Source organism: Larimichthys crocea, chromosome XI (assembly GCF_000972845.2).
Source record: "Larimichthys crocea isolate SSNF chromosome XI, L_crocea_2.0, whole genome shotgun sequence".
NCBI lineage: Eukaryota > Metazoa > Chordata > Actinopteri > Sciaenidae > Larimichthys > Larimichthys crocea.
In genome coordinates, this window is record NC_040021.1 from 5,627,843 (window position 1) to 5,649,626 (window position 21,784).

General features: G+C 41.3%; 1 protein-coding gene across 8 annotated transcripts in view; it reads left to right on the top strand.

Moving 5' to 3' along the window:
* lama2 (laminin, alpha 2) overlaps window positions 1-21,784 on the top strand; it is a 163,910-nt gene that overhangs the window by 61,853 nt on the left and 80,273 nt on the right. For all 8 annotated transcript variants that reach the window (XM_019261645.2, XM_019261641.2, XM_019261643.2 and 5 more), the window contains exons 14-19: window positions 514-678; window positions 12,375-12,479; window positions 15,331-15,542; window positions 15,650-15,761; window positions 16,640-16,753; window positions 18,885-19,012. In XM_019261645.2, the coding sequence (XP_019117190.2) occupies window positions 514-678; window positions 12,375-12,479; window positions 15,331-15,542; window positions 15,650-15,761; window positions 16,640-16,753; window positions 18,885-19,012 (836 nt within the window). The remainder of the gene's footprint in view (window positions 1-513; window positions 679-12,374; window positions 12,480-15,330; window positions 15,543-15,649; window positions 15,762-16,639; window positions 16,754-18,884; window positions 19,013-21,784) is intronic.

Consider the following 21,784-nt stretch of genomic DNA (forward strand, 5'->3'; position numbering starts at 1 on the left):
CAGATGATCTGAGCATCGCGTCATGTGCTCGACATGATTGAATCTAATTTCTTATTTAAGAATAAACGTCAGTTCTCTGAATACACCTTTTAAAATTCACACTGAAGTCCTTTCAAACATTTATATTGTTCGCTTAATTATTATATTTTAACATTTCACATCTCTGCACAACTCGCGGTTAAAGTGAGGTGAAAAATGTAGCGTACAAAGAGAGCACTGAGAGCTAACTCTTTGTTGAAGCCTGTACGTTGCTGCAGCGGAGAATAAAGTCACAGAATGGCCAGAGCTTAGTGTAATTACCTTCCATTACGTCGCACAATTTCCTGGTGTTAAATTTGAGATGTCTGCACAAAGTTTCTTTGTCTACTTTTCAAAATGAAACATGGTGAACTACGGTTAGGTTTAAACTGAATAGCGGCCTTCTCTTGTCAATATAGAGTCTAAAAAAAAAGGTTTCTCAGTTGGATGGAGCTGAAAGAAAATCTTTAACTGAACCTGAATCTTGTTTTGCAGGAGTCCACTCTGACAGGTTGGCACCTGGTTGGAGAAACAGGAGGAAGAGTGTGGACCGTTCACAGACAGACCCCTCCGTATCTGAGTGTCCGACACTCGGACGTTGTGAATGATCTCGGCTCAGCGTATTACTGGAACGCACCTGGACTCTACCTGGGAAACAAGGTTAGATGCTGACACACAAACACACACACATACATATGTACACATATACTGTTCATATATTTGGAATTTGGAAAATGAAATGACATTTTTCTCTCAATTCACCACCGAGCAAAGCTTCTGTCCTCCTACGCTGCACTTACAATAACCATGTGTTAGTGTTTGTAATTGTTTTTCACTTCATGGCACAGTAATGAAGTTTGAAATTGAGACCTACACTGACTACTAGGGTATATGCTGCTTTAAGAGTTATTAGAGTCAAATAACAAGTCTCCAAACATCCTCTCAAACAAAGTGTTTTTACAGATTGCACTGGACTTTCTGATTTCCAAATACTTTATTATACACGTCAATTTCAACTGCTCAAGACTGCTAAGATGGGAAGAGAGAACTTTTTACAGTTTCTCTTGTTATTCTGGAGGTGTTACACCAACAATCAGACCCGTCAAGGTCACAGTAGTATCTGAGTTGTGCAGTTTTGTTCCACAGCCTGATAATATACTATGGTATAATAATAATAATAATAAATAACATGAAGGGGAGCTTCAGTCTAATGTGTGATCAGACTGTCGGGGTTACTTTTAAACTGTCTGTTCGCCTCACAGCGTTAACAGCTCTCACCGTTTCACCGTCTAATGATAGAGTTGACAGGCAAAACGTGTAAAAAGCTGACATCATTAGGACAGGCCTGAATATATAAACAGATCCAGTTTATCATCTAACAGTATATCCCCCTGGTTGTGAGTCTGGTGACAACGTATCCTGCTGGGATGTTCACCCCCCACCTCCCCCCCTTCCAGCCGCGCTCCTCCTGTATCTGCTCCGGCTCCGACAGTTTGAATTTGTGCTGTGGTTTTCGTGCGGCCATGATTAGACTTTATCACTCCAGCTGGCAAATAGCTGCAGTCCATGTTTCTGAAGTCGAGTTGTTGCCCTACTACAACAACAAGACCGACTGTGATGTTAGTCTGGGTGTCATGGCTTAGAGGAATATACCACAGAATTTCATTACTTCACACCCGGCAGGCCTGGCTTGTCATCTCACTTCTTTGTCTGAACCTCCCTCCTTCCCTCCCTCCCTCCTTCCCTCGCTCCCTTTAACCATCCCTCCATCCCTGCTTCTTTTCATTGGTCTGCTCCTCCAATTCTCTCTCCAGGATTCCCATTTTTCACCTCCCTGTTCCTAAATCATCTCCCTCTACTTCCCCCAAGCCGTCTCTCCCCCTCTCTCTCTCTCTCCCTCTCTTTCTGCGTGTCTCTCGCTGGCTTTGTGTCTTTCAGGGTAAACAGTGTTTCGCCTGTTGAACTCGATAATCAAGGTTTTTTTTTTTGCGCACACACACAAACACACTCACACGCACACACACACACGCACAAACAGAAACACATTCTTATTCAAACACGTCCTCTCACACACAAACACTCTCGCACACTCCCAGGCCTATATAAGTCAGATAATGATGTGTTTTGGAGGCATTAGGGACAGCGGAGCAGAACCGAATGCCTCCAAACATGGGAAACAAACAAATTACCACTCTGTGTGTGTGTGTGTGTGTGTGTGTGTGTGTGTGCATGCATGTGTGTGTGTGTGATTGCTCGGAGCTGTGTGCGAGTACTGTATGAAAAAGCGATTCTTTGCTTCAATCTCTGATCGTGTTACAGAGATAGATGCTATGTGACTTGACTGTGCAACTCTTTCACACACACACACACACACACACACACATACACACTGTCTATCATGTTAGTGTGTATCATTTGAAGTGACAGGCTGTGTGTGTAATGACAAGCTAGCGGGGAATATATGAGTATAAGTGTGTGTGTGTGTGTGTGTGTGTGTGTGTTCTTCATTCTCACGCATGACCTCCTGTATCATTAATGCAGAGGATGCTCATTGGCCCATTAGTGCGCTCTGTGGCTGCTCATTGGTCCAGAAGCAAGTTCCACTGATGCTCATTGGGTGTTTTATCGGCTGTGTAGGTTCAAGGGTTGCTCATTCTTAAGGATGGCCGTGACTATCATTAAAGTTTGCTCTGTTTTTAAAAGATTTATTTATTTTTTTTAACAATGTTTCTGGTTTATTTGGCAGTGGAGTGGAGATAAGTAGGGATCAGCGTGAAGAGCTAAATATAAACTCGCGGTGTTGCAAAGTATGAGAGTGAAGTATTATTTTCATGAAGTGCTCTGCGTGTTTCAAACTTGTTCTTAAGAAGTTTTTGTGACATTTCTACTTTTTAAAGGCTGGAGGAGGCAACTGCCTCCAAATGTAACTTAAAAATATATAAAGCTGCCCCATTTTATATTAACAATGCTATAAATTTATATGAAACTGGTTGCTCATGCTGAACCTACAGAATATTATCACCCGACTCGTAACATCTTTCAGCTCGTTGTTCCTGGCTCTTATCGACTGCACTCCCAGTTGCAGCAGGCAGCTGTTTCCGCCAACAATACGTAACCTGCTCAGCGCCAAACAGCAGACCCACAAGGTTAGCAACCAGCTGGAGCAATTAGTAGATCCCTCAGGAGAAAGTTGAGACCCAACTCACTTGAAATTAATGCTAATGTTGCAACTCTTCACTAACGGTTGTTTGCAATATCAACTTCATGAGCTCGTGATCAATATTGTGTTTTCACTGCCCCTGTATGCCCAGGAAAAAAAATAAAAATCAGGTAATGCAGGTTTAATATCAGCCTTCTCATGTCAATAAACTGAAGGAATAAAAATAAATTGTTTTTCAATAGATGCAGTTGAATATGAACCTTGAATGAGGTAAAATGAGGCGGCCAAAAACACGACGCCAAAGGAATGATAATGTTTCTCTGCGTCTGCTGGATGTTTTAGCTTGTTCTCTGTGGAGTGTTCAAAAAAGTTTGATATTAAAAATATGCATTTCTTTTTATGAATGTTCACAAATGTACTGTATTTATAATACAATTTTCAAAAAATGTTAGTGTCCGCCTTCAAAAATGAATGTAATGGAATGTGAATACATGAAAAAAATACTTTACAAAGAAATATCACCTCAAGGTCCATGAAGTGGCTCTTCTGGAGGTTATGGTTGATTTGAGGAGTGACTTCTCGTTCATGTTGGCATAAAAGTTAAAAAGTTTCCTTGAATTCATTCAAGACCTTGCAAACAGTAGACCAGTGTGTAGGATATGCAACCATATCACCTCACCTGAAATACACAAAACCAGTCTCCAAAGGCTCATTCTAAGGTAACAAGAACATAACACTTCTTATTTTCTAGCTGATTATACACAAATGAAAACATATTTATGCATATCATATTACAATTCTGTCATATTCTGTAAATGAAGCCCCCTAAATCTAACACACTGGACCATTTAGTAGGTGTCCTAGAGCTTTTAGCAGCTTCTCAAATGATCTTCATCGGCAGCTGGAGTTCTGAAATGAAATGCTAATTATCTTAACTGAAAATGTTTGTTTGAGCAGTAAACTGGTCAAAAGTAAAGAAATGTAATATCCAAAGTAAATATCTGAGACTTCAGATACATTCACAGCCAAGACAGATAAAATATGCAAAAACAAGAAATGCTCATCATTTGGAGAAAAGGAGTTACAGAGACGGACAGAACGAGAGAACACTGGGAGATTGAAGCAGAGAGATGAAGGGGGTGATGGATGAACACGGAGAGGAGGAAACGCATCCCTTCCTGACGGCGGATGATAGAAAGCTCAAAAATCTGTTGAAAGTTGACAGAAACGCGCAAACACACAGCTCAGCTTGTATTACATTTCATCCCAACTCTTTCTCTACCCACCCCAACTTTCTTTAACCACTTTTTCTTTCTTTTCATCCTTGTCCTCTATTGTCCTATAAAGAAGAAGTAATACAAAATAATAATGCCTTTAAGAGGAAAACCTGCTACAGGTGCAACCCCGAGGCGGGAAAGTGTTTAGAAAAATGCTCCAGCTTCACCTTGGTTATATAGGTTGACACCTCAAAGCCGCGATGAATAAAAGCTGTGTTTAAAGTGTTTCTGTAAAATACTTTTCTCGTGGAAGAAAATTCTTTTTTCTGTATCGGGGACATCGGCTTTTACCAAGGTGCCGAGCTATGACTTATGAGAGAGAGATGCTGTATATGTGTAGAGGAGTTTGTGTATAGTGCCACTCCTAATCTGGTCTAGATTACACGAGATGGATTTCCCCTCCCCATTTCTTCACTTTCCTCCCTCTCCCTCCTCTTTCTTGTTATTCTTCTTCTTCCTCTTACATGGCTGAAAGTGCTTTTACATCAATCACAGTGGATTTGTTCCAGTTTGCGTCAACCAAATAATTTTGGCGTCACACACATTTGTGTGTGTGCGCAAAAAAGCTTCACAAGCAATCCCACGGCCAAGAAACCAAAAATAAAATCATTACACCTGGTTATCATTTCATATTATAACATAAATGACCAATGCGATCCCGATTGACTGATGGTTTATTACAGATCATGTCAAACAAAATATAGCACTCAGTGCATGTCAGTGCATTCAGTTAGTCTCTTCATATAGTAAGTTAAGTGTGAAGGATTTTTCTCTTTCAGGATGCCACGTACGGGGTTACACAGGGTGAGGTTTAAGGACATGCTGACTTCTCTCCTTGAGACAGACTGTAACTGTATGTTTGTGTTTAGGCGCCATTATAATCATTATTGTATAACCAAGGTTAGAGGACATGACTCACTCCTAGACATAACAGATCCGGAAATAACATAGAAAAGAGTCAGATAACTGTGACCAGGGTCAGGATGTGCTGACCTGAGCGGGAGGTCCCTGACTTGTAGCTTATACTGGAGTAAGCGCAGTAGTAGTAGTAGTTGTGGCACTATCCTGAGAGCATATAGACCGGCTAGAGGGGACAGCTTCTTCAGAAACGAGGCAGCATCGTACCATGACGAACATATTGATAAATCCTTTTTGGACATGCTTCTATAAACATTTCAGCCTAAGACATCTTGGACTCTCCACTGAGTGAACTGACCATTGATGACTATAAAGACATCAACAAAAGAATCAAACTGCACTTCAGCCGGGCACATGGAAGATGAGTACAATAACAATTCAAGTAAGGTTTAACCAGCAATTACTCATAGGAAGTAACAACACAATAGATATTGAAGGAAAACAAACAGAACTGCAATGCTGTGTATAGAGCTTCCTGGTATGCATGTCCTTCAAAAATACTCATAACTGACTAGAATAGAAAGTTCATCATGAATGGATTTCTGCAGTCTGCATTGTGGTGAGACTACAATGGTACATCGGTCTTGCCTCTCCTTTCGTAAAGGATGGTGTATCCATAAAAAAGGAACCTTGGTTCAGCTCTCGTCATCACCGCTCCTCAGACTAACTGCTCCTTCCGGGTCGGTTAGGAACCTTTCTCAGCAAAATAGACTTTTCAAACACAGATTTCTCGACATGACTACCTTCATCCTAGAGGATGTTACTTTTTGATCCCATTCATTAGTGTGTGTGATCTTGAGGCATACAAAGTTGTGAACAGCTCTCAATGACTGTTTGAAGTAATCGCTTGTAATGTAATCAATCTCATTCCCCGACAAATCCAACCTGTTTAAGGCAGTGTGGATGCTGACTGTGTTGTTGTTTACATATTCATATAATTATCACATAATCACCATGATGTCGACGCTCCGATGCCTGCACGCATGAGCCTCATCCCGGGCCTCCGAAATGGATCTGCACTGACTGTATTGGATAAAGCCGTCATCTTGCCGTTGTTTGTTACTTCAAGTCTGATACACAGCAGGCTGCTCGAGTTGACTTTCAAGAGTCAGCGAGCCGTGGGAGTGCAGAACAATAATTGATTGGCTCTAAGAGGCTGGGAGCAAATGAGTGAGCTGCTCTTAGTCATCTCCCAGGATGAGATGTGCATACTAAGTTAGAGAGTCCATCTAACCTGCTCTCCTCTGCCACCAGCAGTGATAATTATCATGTCACAGTCCTGCACACAACCACCAAGCAAAATTCGATAATGTTGGTTCTTTTCTGTTTTTCAAGTGGCACAGTCAAGTTTCCGGGCCGTTTCTAATGCAGCACCTGAGAAAACAAGTGCGTTTGCCATGGTGTTTTATGGAGTGAAACATCTGTTATTTGAACCATATGTGCAACAAAAATTCAGATGGTAAGCTTAACCCACATTTGCCTGATCTTAACGGAATATTTTAAACCAAGCTTCACCACGGTTTAAGTAGCTCTTGCCTCCCGTATTTTGAGGGAGGAAAGTAAAAAAGACCGCCCGTAACCCCCGAACATCTGAGGACAAACCCCATGCAGAGCACCTTAAACGACCGGTTGACAACCGATCCGCTTCATTCCTATCTGCCGGCACCCACTCAGGGTTCATAGCCCCGAACTGACCCCCAACCAAACACACTGCAGACTACAAAAAGGGGGTTACTGCTCTGGAGGCATGGAGTCCAAAGCAAGTAACATCTACAGCGTGAAAGCAGGACCATCCTGCAGCTGCCAAAACATTCCCCAGGTCAGGAGAAACTGCAGGGGAGTAACAAGTCAACCTACAATGTGAAACCATGTGAAAAACCATTATTCCTGCTGAGTGTCCTGGTTCAAAGCAATCAGGCCCCCATTTCCCCCGAATCTTAAGGCTAAGACGATTGTAAAATCCGTCTTGTGAACACTCTCGTGAGCTTAAGATGTATTTTTCAAAAGCATTATAACTAAGGACACTCTTAGAAATGATGACAGCGTAACGAGTGCCGCCTACACACTCGTGCAGCATGCAGGATGACCTCAAACCATGTTTCATTTCCATTTTTATGGGTTTTGTTCATTTTTAAGTCTAAACTTGTTTCTTGATGGTTTATTTTGAATTTATTTTTAAGAGTTTTAAGAGGTTGTTGTTTGCCACATGCAGGTCTAATACAGAAATGATTTAGCAAGTCACCACAGAGGCTCCCCGCAAAGATGCAGAACCAAACAAAACAGCGACTTTTCTTCTTTCTTTGCCAACATATATCACACACACACACACACTCTCAGAGAGAGAGAGAAGGTCAGTTTGGTTGTATGTTGTTCAGCGTTCCACCATCTATTGGTCCATCTGGAGCCAATCTGACCCTACTGCTAGGAAAAACAACAGTCTGTGTGTTCATCTGTGTGTCTGTATGTGTGTATGAAACCGGCAGATAAACAGAGCGAAAACTCTCGATACCAATTGCAAATAACCACAGGCATCAGAAAGGCGACCCAGGTGTGTGTGTGTGTGTGTGTCTTTGTTTCGCTGCGTATTTGTGTGTGTCTGCGTGTGTTTGTGTCATTTTAGGGGAGTTTGTTTTCTGAAGCTTTGGTGACAATCTGGTTTTCATTTCCTGAAGGATGATTTCCTTTTGTCGCCCCCCCAACACACCCACCCACCCTCTTTTCTGTCTCTGCCCAATCTCCTGAAGAGAGCGCCCGTCGCCACCGTCTGCTTTTGTACTCCGGAAATTGAGGCGTACGAATGCAGATTGGCAAACATATTTCTTTGAAGAAAGTAGCATGTGGTAGGCACAAAAGAAAGTTGCATACTGATGGCTTATTTCAATGTAAGGACTGCTATTACTCCGTACAATCAGTCATTTGTTACTGTACTTCTGCACGTCAAGTTACGGTTTGGTGTTTGTTTGTTTTAAACATCACCATAGTTCAGTTCCTCCTCAGTGTTGATGTCTGTCACTTTTTGTTGTGTAACATCAGAAAACTTTGCCATGCAAGAAAACTAATTGTGTGGGAACCAAATCATGGGATAGATTAGGGAGGGAGGGGGTAATTCAATTTTATTAATAGCTCCGGAAAGTTCAAATCTGCCCTTTTAGAATAACAACAGTATTAAAATCAGGATCGACTAACACTTGTAGGTCATTAAAATGGTCTGACTTGGTTATTTTAAAGTTTTTTCTTTTTTGTGGAAAAAGTCATATTACATCAGGGCTCTGGTGGGAACCCTGGAGGAGGACTGAGGTCGATAGTGACTCATTTTCACACCTCTTCTCGTTTCCATGCCAAACCCACTCCTTAGCATGGGCAGCAAATTAAATCTCCTAACTTTACTCCCCTCGTTTACTCTCCTCTCTCCTTTCCTCCCTCTTTATTTCATCCTTGCTTTGTGTCTCTCTCCTCCTACTGGTCCCGCTGCATTTTGTCTCCCGTCTTTCGTCTCACCCTCCTCATTTCTTTCCACCTCCTCCGTCCTTTGCAGTTCCCTTATCTCTCTCTCTCTTGTTTCTCTTCCTCTCTCCTCCTCTGTGTGTCCACTTTCTTTTCACTCTGATAAACAGCAGTAGCAAAGAGGATGTAAATTCGTATTGTATGTCTTGTGTTTTCTTTTTTTCCCTGTAAACATTCCTGTCGAGATTTTGCTTTGTATTAAGCCGAATGACATAAACTGATACACTCATGGCCACGGTGAGACTTTCTCTGACCTCAATGAAGATCGGATCAGTTTTTTAATCAAGGTTTGAGGATCGGGGATTATGTTTTGTTCTTATTCTGGCCACTAATGGAGCTGATAACAGGCTTATTGAGCTCTCAGGGGGATCCGGCTGATGTCTATTGTAGCTGTGTGTGTGTGTGTCTGGATGTGTATTGTTCCTTCGTTTCCAGTCCCCATAATTCCCCTCTCCCTCTCCATAATTTCTCTCTCCTGCTGTGCTATTCTGTTCTGTTTTTTTTCTTCTCTTTCCTGCATTTCGTTTCTTTTATTTCCTCCCCACAGGGTAGACGTGGGTCATCAGGTTGCCATGACAAAAAGCTTTGATTGTTGTCCGGGGCCGAGTGGACGACGTCAGAGAAATTAGTTTTCTGAGAAATGTCAGTAATTTCAAAGGAGCCAAACTGCTGAATTCAGGTGCGCTAAGTGTTTAGAGGATCATCCACAATGCACGAGTGCCACCGGAGTAAAGGTGTCAGTGAGAATACACAGAAGAGATATATATATATATATTTTTACCCCTCGATTCACATCGAGCGCTTACTGAACACAACAAGTAGGAGATTCAAAGCGCTTAGAGACATTTGCAACCATTTGCTGTTTGATATCATTAGGTGTTTTATGGACAGGAAAGAACAGCAAATGTCTTTTTTGTCTCCGTATTAGCTTCATATCTTGTGAAATCCAGACTAGATTTTCCTCTTTAGACCTATAATAAGTGATCAGAAGATATAAACTGGAAAGGGAACCCAAAAAATGAATTATACAGGTTTCATTTTAGGTCTAAAGACATTTTAATAGCATACAATCATCTAAATCAAACTGTGCTTCGATTGTGACCAGTCCAAGGCACACCTGTGTCATAGTCTTGCTATGCCACACCTGTCAGGTGGATGGAGTGTCTTGTGCTCGTGTTCAGTAACATCGATTTATATTTCGTGTGCATAGAAGTCTTCAGCGTCACTAACAAAGACTACACGGACATCAAGATACGTCAGATAAACAAAATTAAAAGACTTCTCCGGCCTGTTGCTGCGCTGTGGGGGAATTCAGTGCAGAATCTCCCGTAGTCAGTACCTGACTGACCGGCCTCAGGACCCTACGGAAAGTAGGAAACTCGTGGGTGGAAGGAGGAGAGGGTGAGGAGGGTATTCATAAGAATATCAGAAGTGGCATGGTCCTGCTTCTGAAACTTTGCTAGTAGATTCAGTTGTAAAAAATGGAGCAGAAACAAGTGTTCCATTGTCACATTATGTGTCATATTGTGTGAAAGCTCTTATTCTGTGCTGTCTTTGACTTTCATCACGCCGCTTCTTTTTTTTTTGGGTTGCAGTGGAACAAACTCGAATTTTTTGTCTTTGTATAAGAGACTTACAGTAAGTGTGAATGCTCAGCGTCCCTACAGGGGTTGCAGATAAGCGAACGGCGAAGGAGGTTGAGCGGCACAAGTGCCTGATGTGTGTGTGTGTGTAGGCTGTGCTGTGTGGGTTTAAACTATGATTTTACTGTCTTCTGGACTCCAAATCTGCAAATGAGGTTAGATGGAGAATAAGTGTTAGTCAATAAAACGTCCACCCAAGTACACCTCCATGCCCACTAGTGTGTACGCGCGCGTGTGTGTATTTTCAGTCAGCTGTGAAATGGGTGATTCCTCCTCTCGCTTTAAGAACCGAGAGTAATGATGTAGAATGGCAGAGGTTTATAGAGGCATTAAGCCCACCTCTTACACCCTCTCTATCTCTCTCTGACTCCGGCTCTATTTCTTCGTCTCTCTCTCTCTCTCTTTCCTCAATGTCCCCCTCTCTCTGTTTTTATGGTGGCATTATTATCTCGCTCTCCCACCCATTACTGTTCAGGTTGGAGCGGAATAATAAATTTCAGGATCATGCCGACGCAGCGTTTCTCCACCTAAAGCTCATTCTGTGGACTCGACAGAAACTCTGCACCGAAACGCACAAGACAACAAAGATTGTGGCATATTCTTGTTCCGCTTACTTTTTTTTTTTTTGAAACATTAATAAGAGTTTATTTATTTTCTTTTTTTAGGGAAACGCTATCATTAGTAGGAGAAGCCGGATTTGTTGTGTTGCTGTTGGAATCGTAGTGGCGCGCTCGGTGTTCATTGTTCATGTCAAACAGGACTTAAACAAGATTTGTCAACAAAATATTCAGTGAATGTTATTTCGAATTCTTCGATTCGTCATGTTTTTATGCTATAATGAGACTTTTTAGACTTTATTTGACTACATCAGATTTGTTTTCTGCAGAAATACTTTTCAACAGATTCTTAAAAACAAGTCAGATACACTGTGTGACTGACTAAAGACAGTAGTGTATACACAGGAGGTCAAATTTTTTCCACATTTAGCTCCCATCTTGTTGACTGTTGATAAAGTTACTGCAGTTAATATCTTGCATAATTCCTTTTGACTTCCTCTCTTCTTCATTGACTTTTATTTCAGCACTGATTTAAGTTTAAATTCATTGTTGTTCACCAAAACACATTGTTTGTATTCCAAAAAATAAAAAAAGAAACACTTTCAAAGTCAATTTTTCTTAAAATAATTTGAAACATGCATTTTTTTGTTCATGTTTACGAGCTCACAGTCTTGTTTAAGTGTATATTGGCACATTACTGCAACCTTAGATCACTGGAAAAATGTGAAACAGTTGACGGCGCGTCCTCGAGCACCCTCATGTTCTTGATGGAGAAACTGCTCTGTAACATTAGTAAAGGTCACACACTCCACAGCATATCTTTAAAGTAAAACTGTCTTTAAGTCCTCAGGTTGTAGCCATCATAGTCACTACCTCAGTCCAGGGGTGTGATATATCTTTGTCTAGGATGACCAACATGCTCTGCCTCAGATCAGCTAGTCATCGTTGGTTTGGTTGGTTTAAGCATGAGGAGTGAGATTGGAGAGGGTAAACCCATCTTAGGCAGAGTAGGGTGGGTCATACATTCAACATAGGAGTATTTATAAATGTGCGTCCTTATTGGTTCTATTTGCCCTCTTAATCTTCAAATATTGATGCACTAACTAACATGTGCTTCCTCTTACAAAAAGCAAAAATAATCAACAATAAAACACACTTTCTCTTTTCAATTTCACTCGGTTTCACTTGGTCTGGTATGACTTTGTGAGTCAGGTTGTCAACTCTACCTGTGTTGCTGTAATTCTAAAGAGTTTGTCAAGTAACATAAAGATAGTAATGTGTGTTTCTCTGTCTTCAGCTTTCAGCGTATGGAGGGAGTGTGGTCTACACTGTGTCCTACACTACAGACCAACAAGAACAAAGGGCCGTTAGAGTCACCTCAGAACGTGACCTGATCATAGAGGTAAGTTAACGAGATAAAGACATCACACAGCTTTGGCATTTCTAATAAAGTCTAATGAAGGGCTGTTTAACTGCATGCACTGTTTTATATGGCGTGTGTAATAGGTTGTGATTTTTTTCAAAGTTGTGCTTTATTAAACATTACATTTTCGGGGAGATTCCTTCGGAGCAGTGCAGAGCCCATCAAACGAGCTCCACTTCTGTGGGCAGCACCTCGGTCAAGGGCATCGACCAGGAGTGTCGCTAACACTTTTAACACGTGTGTGTTTTATTTTTTATTTTTTTTTGGACTGGGATAGAAATGTTCACAACCCGAAGAAAAAAACCCACAGGAACACGAGTGTGAACGCGTGCGTTATTATGTGTTTATTTGTGTCGGCAGCATTATTTATCTTCTCCCACAAGACATTGACTTTTGCACCAGTGAAAACCGCTAAATGAAGTAGCAAATAAAAGCTGTTAAAAGCAGACACACACACACACACACACACACTAGCACACACGGAGTAGCTACAGCTGGCAGAGAAATGCTGAACTTAGCAATAAAAAATGCAGATAGAGAGTCTCCTTCCTCTCTCTCTCTCTCTCTTTCTGTCTTCATAATGAGCAGGTTGTGATATGATGTATGGCAGCAATAAGCAAAGCAGCAACACTATTAGTTAACTGTTTATATCTCCTATATCACTAAACAACATTGTGTGTGTGTGTGCGTGTGTGGGTAGGTGTAAAGTACGCACACAAACACAAACAGGCACATAAGCAAATTGGTGTGTGTGTGTGTGTGTGTGTGTGTGTGTGTGTTTGTGTTCCTGCATGTTCACACTGTGCAAGAGCAGCAGAAATGATCCGCCAACAACTTTCTAACCAACGACGCGTTAAAGAAGAGGAAGTTTTATTTAGAATAGTTGCCGTCAAATCCTGCGTCTGTAATACCCTGCAATAAACCTGTGGAACTTTTTCAGGCGCCGACTAGAAAAGAAGTCAGAGATACATTAAAAGTTTCATCCTGTGGAAACACAATCTCAGGAGGAGCAAACTTTAAATTGCGTGCCATCAAAATGCAAACAGAGAGGAAGAAAGTGGATGAAAGGGAAAGGAGGGAAGAGGGAAGAAGAGGAAAAAGAGTGGGAGGGAGGAGAAAGAAAGGAAAGAAACGAAGGAAGAAAAAAATGAAGACAGTTGGAAACAAAGAGGAAAGAAACAGGAAAGGAAATAAACGCAGAGGAAGAGAGGAAAGGGGAGAATGAAGGGAAGGGACGAGGAAATGGGAGTGAAGAATGAGGAAAGAAGTGAGTGATGGCTAGTCACAGACCAATGAGCTTGCGTTATTTAAAGACGTGTCGGTGGGATCGACAGACAGGGGAGGAGATGGGAGGAAGAGGAGGAGGAGGAGGAGGAGAGGAGGACAAGTGTCGGCCTTGTTGTCAACAAAAAGCCTCACCAAACGATGACGATAATGAGCCACCTACACACTGTCAACCGTCTCTCTCCCTCCTCACTGTCTCTCCTTCAGCCTTTGTCTCGTCTTGTCTCTCTCTTTTTTTCCCCGCACTGTTTACTCCCCGCGTATCTACATCAAGTTGTGATATTGTCTGCCGCGCCGGTCTTTGTGAAGCGCAGGAAGAAGCTCGTGCCTCGGGTTGTAACTTTGTGGGATCTGAATAGACAATAATCTGCCTGTCTTTGTTTGTCTGTGCGGGCTTTGTTGATTTCCATGTTTTTTCTCTCAGTCCTGCCTACTTGATCAGCCTCCATCAGCACAGCTCCAAAAGCAAAGCGAACACCGAGCCTTTCATGAGAATAATACCAACAATGTACTGTGAATATGTTCATCTGGAGTTTCTCATTCAGCGCGGAACAACAAGATAAAAACCTGATTTGCTTTCATTTGTTTACAGATTACATTTTAATGCTCACTCGTGCAGATATATCTTGGAGAAAACAAGATGTTAAATCTAGAACAGAGCCCAGTTTGATATCAAGTGGACTGGACCACTACTTCTTTATGATGTAAACAACTTGTTGAGATCAAGGCCTCCCTTACAAACCATTAATAAATCAACAATTTGGCAGGAAGGAGTTATGTTGAACTGAGTAAATGAGTAAATGGAGTACCACCACCACTCTCTTTGCCAGCTTACTGGTTCCCACTCATTTCTCTGTCAACCGTATCTGAAGGAGCGGACACCTCAGGGAGGATGTGAAGTATTGACAGGCCGACTAATGCTTTGGTGTCTTCATGGGATTTTTTTTTTGCACAGTAAGAAATATAAAAATATAGGTGGCAACCTTATGCTTATGAGAGACAATAAAAGAGAGTAAAAGTAAAAGTTTAATAAAAAACTGAGGTGTCTTTGTCTTTTTCGTTGTCCATCTCCCTCTTCTCTTTCTTTCCATCTCTCGGCCCTGCTACTCCTCTCTGTCAGTCTATCCCTCCATCCATGTTAGCTTCAATTAGCTTTTATTTAATGGTTTATTGGCATGGTAAGCACTCTCTCTCTCTCTCTCTCTCTCTCTCTCTCTCTCTCTCTCCTTCCATCAGTAGTTGTCGCTCTGCGTTAGCTGCTACATGCCATTGATCTGTACTCAACAAGAGATAGTCAGATACCGGGCCTGGGCTCAATTCACTTTGCATCCAGTCCATTCAGAACGTCAATAGAAAGTGCAGCTCATTACCTAATGACTCATTATTCACTCTTGCTGTTGTTGTTGTTTTTTTTGGTGCTTTAAGAGGTTTTCCTGCAGTATTTATGTTTTGGGGAATATCCACTTTAGATTTCTGAAATTAAAGATGAACTGCAACAAAGAAGAAGACAAATTAAAAATGTTTCTTTCTATTTTCTCTGTGTCAGGGAGGCGGGATCAAGATCATTGACAGGAGGTATGGCCAGCAGGTGTACCCGTCTTCACCGAGTACCAATCACATAGTTCTCCTTCCAGAGAACTTCCAGGTTTCAGAGAGCGGCCAGTCGATTAGTCGGAGGGAGTTCTTGTCCGTGTTAGCCAACGTTACCAGCGTGATGGTCCGGGCCTCTTACAGCACAGAAACGAGCGCTGTGTACAGGTAGAGAGGCAGCTTATTCTTATAGCCTGGGAATAAACCCCCTGTAACGTAAATATGACAACTTTATTGTTGAAGCCCATTACTAAATTCTGCCTGTATGTCCGTAGACTTCACTCATTCTCAATGCAGATAGCTGATCCCTCTGCCAGGGGAGAGAGCCGAGCATCAGCTGTGGAAATCTGCTCTTGTCCTCCTGGATATGCTGGAACTTCCTGCGAGGTAAACACACAGAGACACATCCACTGCACTTTCAATGTATTTTTAATAATAATTAACAGGAATCAGAAACAATAATAATAATAATATGTAAGTAAAAGCACTGTGAAGCTACCGAAAATGTAAAATGTCTACAAAATATGCAGATTAGATCAAATCGACTTATTAATACTCAGCAATCATCGCCTGTGCAAGTTCTGCAAAATTCCCAACCTGTTTTCGGTCATCGCTGCAAAGTGTTTATACTTCAGAGCTTGCAAAAACAGTGAACTCTACATGAAGCCATTAATAACACAGAGCTATCAGGTATAACATAACCTGCAATATCTCAAGCGCAATTTGAGTCTTTGCAAGTTTTTCATCCCACGGTGAAAACAGATCTGATGGCTCCCTGGAAAGGAAATTAGTTTTTTGGGAAATAAAAACCTGTGGTACACTTTGAGCAGCGTCAGCAGGATTTCTGTGTAATTTATAGTAAATGAGCAACATCAAACACATCAGTGAGATCCCTAAAGCGTGGTTTTATTGTATTTTTGCTTGCAGAATACCTGATTCTTAAATGTGTTACTTGTAGCGCTGCCTTTTAAAAAGGTTCGTCTCGGTTTTCTTTTAGAGCCTCAGACGCAAAACTGAAAGAACAAGGTCACAGCAGTGTTTAGTTTCAGAATACAGCTGACTTACTGCTGCGCTCACACACATGCATACACGTTCTGTTTTTAAAAGTCAAGCATACAAACCTGAAACGCTCAGCGTAACGTGAACAGTTGCACACACACTTGAGGTGCTAATTAGAGGATCATGGGGTAATTACTCCATAACTACAGCAGCTTGAAGACAGACAACTGTGTCTTTCTAACTGTGTGTGTGTGTGTGTGTTTCAGACATGCATTCCTGGTTTTCGGCGGGTCAATGGGATTCTGTATAATGGTTTTTGTGACGCTTGTCATTGCCACGGACACGCTACACAATGCCACGAGGTCACAGGACACTGCCTGGTAAGATGAGCAACAAGTTGACTCAAAAATAATCAAAAGAAGCCGACATGAAGTAACTGTGTTTGCCAGGGAAGTTCACAGTTCACATCATCCACTCATAATTTCTATTTTATAGCTGTCACTCGATTTATCATCATTAAGGTAACATAATTAGTAACCTGCCTGTCACGAGTACATGAGCTGACATTTTTACATCTAACATAGTCAACTTATAAAAATGTTAAATTACTTTTTTCTTTGAGTCGCCATCTAGTGGCCATTCAGAGGAGCTGCAGCTCAACACAAAAACATTCACAAACACACATTTACATATGTCCACGATATACAAACACACACACACACACGCGGCAACCTGCTGAACTGCACACACACACACACACACACACACACACACACTCCCCAGTCTACACATTGCCTCAGGCTTAAGCTGTCAGTTAGCATCAAATAAATACACACATACACACACACACCGCAGCACACACACACACACACACACAGAGCTGTGGGTTTTGTATCACCATGTTATGTTTTATCATAGATGAGGAGGATGCAGCGATATGTCAGAGGGATGAACACACACACACTAATATACACACCTCAGTGTACACACACACACACACACACTGAGCCATAAAAAGACAGACAGACAAGCAGACGCACACGCACGCATACATCGACAGAGAGAAAGACAGCTTGACAGAAAATCACTCACGGACGTGCGCACAAACAACCGCACAGACGACACCTCCTGTATATATTCATATAGAGTGTCAGACAGACAGACAGGTGGACGCACACCTCCTTCCCTCAGGATTGAGTTCTCTGGCTACAATTGAGTGACTGAATGATGCCGTGGTCCTATAGGTTAACACACTAGTGTGTATGTGTCAGGGTGTGAAGACACATCTGATCCGAGGAGGAAATGATTCGGAACATAACTGACATGTTTATACGCAGACAGTAGCAATGATGACACTGTGACTGTTGTTGTAGTCGGATGTATAAAAACAGGGATGTGTTGGTCCAGAAAACGAAAATATACAACCTGTTTTCTTTCTCCAGGGGACTGAACACAATTTCATCTCACTGTAATTTGTAATATGACCCCTCAGAATCTCAAACTGAAATGTTAAAATACAAAATGACTATTTTTATTCATCGCATCACACCAAAGAAATGTCACGCTGAAGAAGTGTTTTTAATTAACTTTATTTTTTTCGCCAGCTTTGGAGTTAGTCATTAAGGAATTATTACTGTTAGTTGAGGCAAAGGATGGATTTAAACTGGACTTGTAGTGTCGCTGGTTTTATTTTCAGATCATGGGCAGATACACACTGGATGTCATGTTGTTGGAGGTCATCTCACACATTTCCATGCATGCAACATTCATGTGGCACTCTGTCTTGGCAATAAGACAATCACAAAAGAAAGAAATGTTATGAATATGTCAACAAATAATACTGAAAATAAATCTAATTAATTCAGAGCCAGAACAATAAAGTTTTGTTACATTTATTCTGCCGCCCATACCACAAACCTTGAGCCTTTAGAAGTTTGCAAGAGAAGCAATAATCAAGCAATAATCCCATGTGTTTGGTTACTACAGTATGGTAACAAAATATGATGGCAATCCTGGAAAACATCATTAACCTTGACCTCCTTGAGATTGTTCCCCCTGCTGCTGCAGTGGTTTGATATCTTTCTTCGATAACAATTTTGATTTTGTAAAAATGTATCAACAAACGTCTGCTCTTCTTGTTGCAGTGCCGTCTGTTTTTACCGTTCTAACATTTAACCTCTAGAAGCAAAGTGTGACCCTAATTACACAGAAATAGAGCAGGTCTGTTGTTCCTCTTTGCACAGTCTTAACTTGGAATTAACGCCTCATTCTTTTTGCGATATGTTAAAAAAAAAAGGAACGATCGCTTCGCTGCACTAAATTAAATGTTATGGAAGAAAACTCATTTAATTGTATTTTGTTTCTTTCCAGCAGCGTTATTAACGCCAATATTAACACGACGGAGTGTGAGCAAAGATTTTTATTATTGCAGAAACTGCCTTGAGTTAACTGATCACACGGTTTGTTTTTCCTGATATAAATGAACTTTAACCCGCCCCGTGTCTCCTCTAGGACTGCTCCCACCAAACCACAGGCCCCCACTGCGACACCTGCCTACCTGGTTACTATGGCAACGCCACCCGTGGGTCACCTGCGGACTGTCAGCCCTGCACCTGCCCGCTCAATCTTCCTAGCAACAAGTAGGTTGTGAAGACACTGAGGCGAGCGCTGCCATGACCGCACAAGTTTAATCAACGCTTCAGTCAATCACTGCTCCTAGTCCCTTTTTTTTTTTTACCGTCTCTTCATTATGTATTCCACTCCTCTCCTGACACTCAAGACTACATGTTTTTTTTTTTGTCTTTAACAAAACAGAGGCTTCATCACTGTGGGAAAGAATATAATTGCGATGACATGAGAAGAAATATCACCACAGGTAGAGGCGTCAATAAAAGTAGAGAAACATCATGCCCGTGGGTGGAAATGTCATCACCGTTGACAGAATCAGCATAATTATGGCTAGAAAACTCAAACCTCCCACAAGTCATTAAGTTTATTGTATATCATATTCCATTTGTATGAGAAACTGCACATTCTGTTCCTTCTTCACAACCTCGAATCACGATTGTTCAAGTTAAATAAGTCTGTCGAGATTCATCCAGGTTGGCTTTCTTCGAGAAGGGTTAAATCTGGGGCAACTTGTTGTAGATCAGTGAAGACGTTTCGCCTCTCATCCGAGAGGCTTTTTTGGCTCTGAAGTTGATCTACTATCAAGTCAAGTTGCCCCAGATTTAACCATTCTTGAAACAAGTTCAAGAAAGTGTCATTCGTTCATTCATGTTTATTGCTTATCCTGTGCTGGCCCTGCTATAACATCTCGGTACATTGGTTTGTTGGCTTGGACGATGGTCATTGTTGGCTCTGATCAACTCTGAAGTTAGAAACAGTAGCTAACAAACAGCCTCACTACAGGGGCAGTTTAGTAGCTGTTGTGGACTCTCGTGTAGGTGCAAAGCTATGCAATGAGCTAAACAAAGTGTAAACCTACATATTTGTAAATTACAAATTGAACATCATCTGATGTAAGAAGACTTGAACCACCTAAGACCATGAGCTCATGCGAAAACTGTTTACTGAGTTAATACATCAATGGGGGGAAGCAGGTTTATTTCCCCATAGGGATGTAACTGACCTCACTGTTGCAGCCAGTGGAACCGCCCCCTGGTGGCCATTAGAAATAATGCAGGTTTAAGACAAATCATGTCAGTGTCACTTCATACTGTAGACCTGGAAGCTCTGTCCACTAATTATATACTGTCAATAAGCTAAACACACTGCCACTAAAGGACAAAATAGTTTCCTGGAAGCAGTTGGACAACAAATCAAATGACAGTTAGAGAGTTAAGAGTTAGATTACAAATATGTAATCACGTTGAAATTTGACAAAATGGCAGATTTAATACTGTAAGTTAACTTTGGAACTCAAGCCGACAGTTGTTGCTACTAGTAACATAATTTTCAATTTTCATGTGAAGTATGTCGTGTTTTTTGAAGACTTTCTGACAGACACTTAGTAAATATAGACTTAATAGAACAAACTATCCAGAAGCATTGGTTAAAGTTTAGTGTATGTCTATGATTTTGGATCTGCAGTTTCTCCAAATGACCAGCGAGAGATGCTGTGTGTTAGGTACACGGATGTCACTAATGTGGACACACACACACACACTCACACACACACACACACACAGGCAGTAGCAGCTGAGAATCTTCATGCACTCGTGACACGTCATGGCCAAAACTCTCAGAGCTAAAGAAAGATACAACTCTCTCTCTCTCTCTCTCTCTGTCTGTCTCTCAGCTCTCCTCTACTCTCCCTCTAACCCCTGCAGTAATAATAGCTTGAAGGTGCTGCGCCTTTCAGTCCCTCAGAATAGCCATCTCGTCCCTTAGGGTCGCTGGAGCCAATCACTCAAATAGTCAGCCAGCCAGCCAGCCAGCCAGCCAGCCTCTGCACTCTGTTCCAGCTAGCAGTAATTTCTGAGCTCTTATGAACATCCAATAAAGTGATGTACATATTAGTTTCAGCACAGGAAGCGGGGTGCTGATTTTCAATGAATCCTGTTACTCTTTAGTTCCATCCGAGCTTAATTACCTCACTGCCAAAGAGGTTTCAGTCAGTGGGATCTAAATCAATGTAAAATGTAGTTAAAGTTTACCCGATTTATATTTAAAAAATATATTTCCACCACTGTCCTTACAAAAAAACGACCGCATTTGCCATATTTCTTTACAAATTGTGCAGTTGTAACCAAATATAGATGATGAGTCACCTCTAGAGTCTGAGTCACTTGACAATTAATCACAATTAATCCTCATAAACAGCCCTAACATACCCGGGGTTTAGATATACTCCAAACAATCTGCATGATTGTCTCTGACTATTTGTATTTTGATGTAGATCTTCAGATCAGATGCAGATTAAAAGATTTAAACACGTTCTATTATTAGAGGAACTCATTTGGATGATTGCGCCTTGGCGGAGGCGCTTTCCAAATGCTTTCTGCGCGTGTGTCTTGTTGTTGAACGAAGTCTTTGGACACTTTTGATAATCGTGTATTGTGTTGCTGGGCGTGACCCGATATATCAGGATACCACCAGGCAACCGACTTTTTTTGATGACTTGATACACTGTCAACTTCCCTCTGCCTTCATTCCAGCAATACAGTTACCTCAATTACCAATTTTCACAGTCGCATAGTCACCAATAAAATTTTTACTGCCATAGATTTTACTGTTTATATGTTATAAGTTATATCAGGGAATTTTTTAATGTGCTTTACAGTGATTTTTATTCTTTTTAACTGTATAAAGTACCTTGATTTACCAATATATATGTTCTGCAAGTGCTGTATATGACTAATATCTATAGTTCAGTGCAGTTCAGGTTTTTGTTTATATACGTGAACACC